This window comes from Gekko japonicus, unplaced genomic scaffold, assembly GCF_001447785.1.
Source record: "Gekko japonicus isolate JY-2015 unplaced genomic scaffold, Gekko_japonicus_V1.1 scaffold1726, whole genome shotgun sequence".
In the NCBI taxonomy this organism is placed as follows: domain Eukaryota; kingdom Metazoa; phylum Chordata; class Lepidosauria; order Squamata; family Gekkonidae; genus Gekko; species Gekko japonicus.
This window is the reverse complement of record NW_015168706.1, coordinates 212,773-220,526: the sequence shown is the minus strand read 5'-3', so window position 1 is coordinate 220,526 and position 7,754 is coordinate 212,773. Positions and strand designations below refer to the sequence as shown.

The 7,754-nt window shown below is 49.2% G+C and overlaps 1 protein-coding gene across 1 annotated transcript in view; it reads left to right on the top strand.

Annotated features, from left to right (window-relative positions):
• Window positions 1–7,213, top strand: part of MAU2 (MAU2 sister chromatid cohesion factor) — a 58,708-nt gene extending 51,495 nt beyond the window's left edge. Inside the window, exons 19-20 of the mRNA XM_015415523.1 lie at window positions 3,016–3,143; window positions 4,152–7,213. Coding sequence (XP_015271009.1) covers window positions 3,016–3,143; window positions 4,152–4,226 — 203 coding nt within the window. The 3' untranslated portion in view covers window positions 4,227–7,213. The remainder of the gene's footprint in view (window positions 1–3,015; window positions 3,144–4,151) is intronic.
• Window positions 7,214–7,754: the final 541 nt, after the last annotated feature.

Below are 7,754 nucleotides of genomic sequence, written 5' to 3'. Positions count from 1 at the left end.
CCCCCCCCCCATGGGGACCCAGAGTGGTTTACGTCATTCCCTTCTCCCCTTGTCACAAAAACTCCCATGAGGTAGGTGAAGCTTGACAGTGTGTGACTGGCCCAAGGTCACCCAGTGAGCTTCCGTGGCACAAATAGGGATTCGAACCTGGGTTTCCCAGGTTGTTGTCCAGCACTTCAAACACTGCTCCTCACCTGCTCGCATGCTGCCTTGAAGGGAAGGGAGAGTTGCCCGTTTCACTGGACAGCCTGGCAGCAGCTCTGCTTCCTGTGGGAGCTGCCGGTGAAGCTGAGCCGAAGAGATGCCAGTAGTCACGCGTACGATGGGAAGAGGAGGGGCCAGGATCAGCAGCGTGGGCACTTCCTCCCACATGGGGCGTCGTGACAGAGGAACCGCCTTGGTGGGACAGGCTGACTTTCATCTGGTTTCTTTGAACTCTACCCTTTAGCCTGAACCCCCAACAGGAATTAAACCCGTGCGTACAGAATGGCCTTTTGTGCATTCTGTGTCATCTCCTGCAGCGTAAGGCATCCAGCGCAGTAGGACTGGGAAGAAGAAAATTCAGTGATGGCGTGAGCAGCAGTCCGAACAGCAAACGGCCTAAGGCAAGGTGTAGTGGGAGGAGTGCAGGGAGTGGGATTGCGAACAGGGCAGTCAAAACAAGGCCCAGAGGAGGTTAGCCGCCTTAGTCTGTTGCTGCAAAATAGTAAAAAGCCCAGTAGCACCTTTAAGACTAACAAACTTTATTGGAGCATAAGCTTTTGAGAGACACAGCTCTCTTCATCAGATGCATGGAGGGTATGAGGGTATGGCCAGTATCTTCATGCCCTTCATCAGGGGACATTTCCTGCAGGAGCGCACAGGAGCAGAGCTCCGGCAGTAAAGAGCCCAGGGGGCGGGTACATGCAACAAGCCCCACCCCCTGCTCCCAGCAGCCCTCAGTCACAGCAAGAAGCAGCCAGGTAAGTTGCAGAGCTCCCCCCCGGCCCAAAACAGTCCAGTGGCACCTTTAAGACCAGGTTTTATTCAGGTACAAGCTCTCCCTTCTCTGCGAGGACAGATCTGCACGTTCCCCCCACCCCCAATAGCTAGCAATCCAAAATAGTCCAGTAGAACCTGAGAGGTGGGTGTTGCCTTCCGACACACTTCCGGTGATGTCAGGGGGTGTAGATTATGCTAATGAGTTATGCTAATGAGCTCTGGCACCGCCTTTTCTACAAAATGACCCCTGCCCTTCATGCATCTGACAAAGAGAGCTGTGTTTCTCGAAAGCTTACGTCACGATAAAGTTTGTAAGAACAAGGCGTCAGCTTTAATAGACGGCAGACCGGAGCCAGCCTCATGATATACAGACATAATTTTTATGTCCATCAGCGTGCCAGATGCAGCGTGCAGGTGCACAGCCAGCTGGTATTTAATGCTTCCAATTGATTTGTTCCCATTAAACAAACGGAATTGTGGCTACGTGCCTCGTTTCCCAAGACTCTCCCCCTAACTTAACCCCACTCCCATGGAGGCATTTGCTGGATACATAATCACTGCTTTGCTCTGTGCGAGTGCTGGGTTATGCATTAGGCCCTGCAGGCAGAGAGAGAGCAGGCCTGCCTCCTTCCTTTCTCCCGCTGCTTCTGTTTGAATTCCTGTAATTGCTTTCTAATTTGTGCCAGGCAGGCTCCTTAGTACTGGCTTTTTTGGCTTCCTGGCAGTCGTCTGGGGAGTGGGGAGTGGCGGGATTTCTGGGACGCATTTTCAGTCCCATTCTTCCGATTCAGCCCACGTGGTCTTTCTTCAGGGAACATCCTTCAGTGTCCTGATTTATCACCTGTGTCGCACACTCTTTACCCAGAAACAGCAGCGCGTGCACCTTGCCTCTGTCATTTGCACAACAGACATTTCGGAATGCCTCTGGCCCGCTGAATAGACCCTGCACTTGAAATAAAATAATTGAAGTTGGGTGCCCCAGCAATCTGGATTGTGCAGCCTGTGTCAGTTATGCAGGTTGTTTCTCCTTGGCCATTGTGCCTGTAGGGACATACCGGCAATCCCTAGGTCCAGTAGAAAGCCTACGATATCTTCGGTTGGAGACGGGCATTGCTCCGTGGATAGCATGCAGAAGATCCCAGGTTCACTCCTTAGCATCTCGGTTTAAAAGGCTTGGGTGATGTGAAAGACCACCGCCTGAGATCCTCCAGAGCTGCTGTCCGTCTGAGTAGACAGTACTGACCTTGGTGGATCAGTGATCTGATGCAGTATAAGGTAGGGCTATTTTGGGGCAGGAACGCACAGGAACGGAGTTCCGCTGGCTCCCGAGTTGGCCACACCCAGCAGGAACTCATTAGCATAATAGGCCACACCCAACAGCAGAAACTCATAAGGATTGACTACATTAGGGGTGTGTGGCCTAACATGCAAAGGAGTTCCTGCTACCAAAAAAGGTTTTGACCACAAACAAGGTCCACAGAATAAGAAGCAAAAGGTGGGTGTGGCGGAATGACCACACCGCTGGTAACATGGGGGTGTGGCCTAACATGCCAATGAGCTGTGCTATCAGGGGTGTGGCCTAATATGCTAAGGAGTTTCTGCTGTTGGGTGTGGCCTGTTATGCTAATAAGTTCCTGCTGGGGTTTTTCTACCAAAAAAGCCCTGAGTATAAGGCAGGTTCAAGTGCTCATTGATAGTGCCATAAGTTATGATCATTTTCTTTGGCAGCTAGGAGTCTTTCCCCACGGACATCTTACAGGCTCATAGGCTTTATTATCTACATTTGTATCTTGTGTGTGTGTGTACACGAGCGCGCGTGCGCACACACACACACACACACACACACACACTTATTCTGAAAACTTTAGACCCTTACAAAAACAGCTTGCTGATTCTGCTGCTTTTTTTCCTTCAACTGATAGCTTGACCGTCCCAGACTAACAGTTGTATGTTGGAAAGACAGGAAGAACTCCCTTGTATGGGCCAACATAACTTACCCCCGTGGTCTCTCTTCTCTCCTTCCTGTACCCAAAGATCTGAACAAAGCATGTGGGAATGCGATTGACGCCCACGAAGCCGCACAGATGCACCAGAACTTCTCTCAGCAGCTGCTCCAAGACCACATCGAGGCTTGTAGCCTCCCAGAGCACAACCTTATCACGGTACGTTGACATTTGGGTCACGGTGGGGGGCTCCTTTTGTTTCCACACCTCCCTGTGTTGCATCATCACCAATGCTCCCTCTAAGCTGTGGAGTCCTGTGAGCAAAAAGTCTACTTTGTGAGCTACTGGCATTAAAGTTGTGAGCAGGTGATTTGGCTACTGCATAAATTAGTTTGCTCTTCAGCCCTCCTTCCTGAGCTAAGACAAAAGTGTGTCAGCCGGAGGCTAAAAAACTGTGAGCTTGCTCACACTAACTCAGCTTAGAGGGAACACTGATCACCACCCCGATCCAAAGATACTCGCCTGCTCACCACAGCAGCCTGCATATGAGTGCCTGTGAGCGTATGGATGCATGCTACTTGCTCGCTGTTCTGCAGGGATGGCTGCCTGTTGGTTGGGAAAGAGAATACGTCTTGAGTTCAACATTTTATTTTATTTTTTTTAGAAATACTGAGAATCAGTGCTTTTTTCCTGGGGGAATGGGGTGGAACGGAGTTCCAGAACCTCTTTCTGGAAACAAAATTCTCAGAAAATGTTTAAAAGTTCATGATGTTGTTTCAAAGAATCCCATGTGTTTCTCTTTCATTTTCCTCTTGAGAGTCCCGGCACCTCTTTTCCCAGAAAAAAAAACCCTGCTTAAAATACTAAAAAGAGGCATTTTAACAGGATTCCACCTTGCTCTTGTTTATTAGTCTCGTAATTTCTTGCTCTGTTTTGTAAAAGATTTCCTTGCCTCTTTCAGGGATCCTTTTAGAGGGTCTCTGGATTTTGAGTTGAAATAGTCCTTATTTTGTGCCTTTTGACTATGTTGAGGGCAATTGCTGTGTCTGGGAAATGAGGTCTCATGTCTTAATGACACCTGGGCCCATTGTACTTGCTTTCCATAAAGAAACAGTTCAGGTATTTTACAGTGTGGGCTGCTAAATGAATGAAGTACAGATGTTGATTGGAAAAGTCACCAAATAGGATTTTTTTTCTCTGCTTGTTTTCCCCCCTCTCCATCACCAGTGGACAGATGGACCGCCTCCCGTACAGTTTCAGGCGCAAAACGGACCCACGACCAGCCTGGCCAGCCTGTTGTGAAAGAGCGACACGTTGCCCGAAAAGAAGACAGCTTTCCTTAACACTGAGCTTTTTTTATACGTCGGATGGGCTGCAGATCCCTCCTCTAGTGGGGTTTCTCTAGGATTCCTCCTCCAGAACCTTGCAGGAGATGTGCTTGGGAGCCCATTTCAGAGACTCGCCAGTGTGATGCAGGCATTTGGAACTCTTCAGATTTCTGCGTGGGAGTGTTATCACTTGGGTTGTGTGTGTGTGTTGGCATGTAGCATTGTGAGAGGTGGGCGGGCAGCTTTCAGTGCATCCCCCTCCCTGTTGCTCAGAATTAGGTTTTACATTATTCCGAGACAGAGCTCCTTCAGTTGGGCTGGATCTTAGCATTATTTTTTTAAATAAAGGAAATACACCCTCTTATAATGAAGGAAAAGGCCCAGCATTGGTAGAAAGAAGGTGTTTAAAAAAAAAAAAAAAGCCCAAACTTCCTTCTTGTGAATTAAAACCATCCCTGAAAATCCCACATTGTTCTTTTAACTTGTGCTGTGTTGCCCTGATTGTGCCTGAAGGTGTTAGATTGTTTTTTCCCGATGAAGCTCGCGTTGGAGAAGGTCCCACGGTTGGTGGCCATTCCACGTTACTAATGCAGGCTGCATGCTCACTGTCCATGTAGCTGTGGCTGCCTCTCACATGGGATTTGGTGCCGTGGGCCTGTTGTGCACGTTTTGAAAAGACCAGCACATGAAGGGCAGAAAGACAGCAGCGCATACTTCTGTGCGGTGCTTTAAACAGTCTTCATACTCCATCTTGGAGGGCAGTGGCCGGAATCCGGAGAGACTTCAGGATAGTCTGAGCTCTTCCCATAACCCTGGGTTTAACCTCCTTTAGCTCCCCAGAAGGATACATCTAATCCCTTCTGTTTTCTAAAACAGTTTTTTGTTCAGCCTCGCTTGCTTGCGAATCTGCGTTAGAGGACTTTCCCCATTTCCCTGTTCTCGAATGTAAAAAAATCACTTTCCTGTTCTCTAATGTAATTGTCTCCCATGGCAAGCAGTGCCACTTTCCCAGACCGATGAACACCGAATTTACAAGTGGACCTCTGGGCTTATCTGGTGTTTGCTTACAGTAAGGGCTTCTGGGAGAAAGTGCTCCCGAATGCAGAGCTGAGCTTCCTTGAAAGTCTGTGCGTTTTATTAAGTCCTTATCGTCGTGAGGATGTGCTCGAAAGGTCTTGGCAACACTGCCCTGAAGTCTCGGGAGCCAGTGGAGGGACTGTCAAAGATGGATCAAGGTGGGCTCTGGTGTCCAGTCGTGCTCCTTGCCTCTTCCTCATAACCCAGCACGGTAAAAATGGCGGGCAGTCGCACGCAAGCCGAGGAAGAAATGCTGGTGTATTCCATTTGCATAGATTTCCATTAAAGAATTCAGCTTTTTTTGGGAGGGGGGGGGAGTAAAATGTTAAAAAAAATGTTCACGGAGTGGAGACGTAGCCTTGCTTACTGGTTTTAATTGCGTTCCTAATTATGAATTAGCACTACGACAGTTGATCATGTGAAAACGGTTAGCCTCTTGCTGAACGGGAAGATTGGTTTTGCTGCCACCTCTCCCCCTCTCCCCTCGTGAAATTGGTCCAGGAGAAACCAGCTTTGCGGCGCATGGAGAGAATACCTGGGGAGAAACGGGAAGGAATTGTGGGGAGCGCAGGTATGGGGGAGGATCCAGAGGTGAGAATCCCTTGCCTTTAGACCCCTCCCCAGGATGACTGAGCTTTGATTGGAATATATGCTAGTATAGATCATGTTCATTCACAAACACAGCAATAATGCGGCAGCTGCTGGATACACCCCAGTCGGAAGCAATTAACGGTCTTTCGATCACGCCAGTGCTGACAGGAATTTCTTACCCTTGGAAGAGAGACAAAAGTGTAATAATAGTTCATACAATGAGTTGTCCTTTGACAGTCCTTGACCGGTGGGCCGGCCAGCCCTAACACCGACAGACGCAGGCACAAAAGTATGGCTCCATTACAAAGCCAGTGGAAGCGTACAGGTCCTCCCGGTCACCCTCTGGTGAGCTGGATGCAGGGCTGCTCTCTTCTCCGTCACCTAGGACAGCGGTCTTCAACCTCTCCAGGCACCCTGGAGCTTGCGTGTGCCTCACGGAAAGAGATGTGACATCGGTTTCCCTGCATGAGAAGAGTGGCGGCTGGAATCATTACGACCTTGCCAGTTTTCAGGCCCCTGGACCAAGAGAGCGGGGTGTCAGGAGAGAACGAGGAGGCATACAAGGGACAAGGCACGGATCAGAGCCATGGAGGAATCTCGTCCACCAGGTCATCTCCCTTTGCCGTTCTGCCGCCGCTCACCGTGTGCGGGCAAAAAGAAGGAAAAAGCCAGTGGCGCCTTTGCTCCTGTTAGCAAGCAAGGCCTTCTGAAAGGCAGCCTCACCTGTACAGGCATGCAATCTGATAGGTAGGGCTCTGGGTCCCCACACGCGGGTTGAAGAACACTGTGCCACGGCAGAGGAGGGGAGGGTCTTGTTTTTCTTGTGAGGAGAGAGGTCCGGCCTGGGCTGGATAGGAAGGTGCCCTCCCAGCCTTTTCTCTTTTCTGTGTAGCAGTGGTCAAAAGATACAGGCCCAGCCTGCTCCACTGGTCCAGTCTGGTACTGTTCGGACTTAAATTGTTTACCTTGCAAATGAAACTGGGAAACTGCCCCCCCCCCCCCATTACCTTGGCCAGAGAAATGGGATAGAATCTTGTGGGCCAGATCAAGCTGCCTTTGTGGCTCACAGGCCATCCCTGCCACCATGCATCTCCTGGTTGCCTTCCCATCCCGAGTTCTTTTTCTCCCCAGCCTCTCTCCCTCCCTCCCCCTCGAAAGCCTCATTTCTGTGTGGGTGGATGAGTGTAAGGTGGGGTGTGTTTTTTTTGCACTGTCTGAATGTGGCATCTGCCTGTTTGGCCAAGACCACCTGCTTCAACACTTCCTTGGCTTGTGAAATTCTCCTATTATGAAACGGCTCTTTTTATTAATGTACTTTTTAAAAAATTGTGTACTTCGGTAAATTTGTACAGTTTGTCTTTTAGCCTTTTCAATAAGCATTTAGTCTTTTCCTATAGATAATTCTGCAAACATAAAAAAAAGTTGCATAGGGATTGGTTATTTGTCTTTATTTTAGAATCCGAAGTGCTTTTCGGTAATCGAGGGGAGAAAGATCTCAGCTTGGCGTTTGGGGGTGAATATTTTTTTTGTGTGTGATTATGCCACTGTTCCAAGGAAGTGCAGAAAAGATGCAAAACGTGGCAATAGTCACAGCACTCAACTTCCCAAGAACCTGTTCAGCCGTGTTGTTTAAAAAGCAAGTTGCTAGGCCCTGTGGTGGCAAAGTTTAAATGGAAAGTTTTGCAAGCGTTGCTGGCAAAATGTAAGATCCAAACAGAAGAAGAAGAGATTGGATTTATACCCCGCCCTTCACTACCCAAGGGAGTCTCAGAGCGGCTTACAAACTCCTTTCCCTCCCCCTCCCCACAACAGACACCCTGTGAGGTAGGTGGGG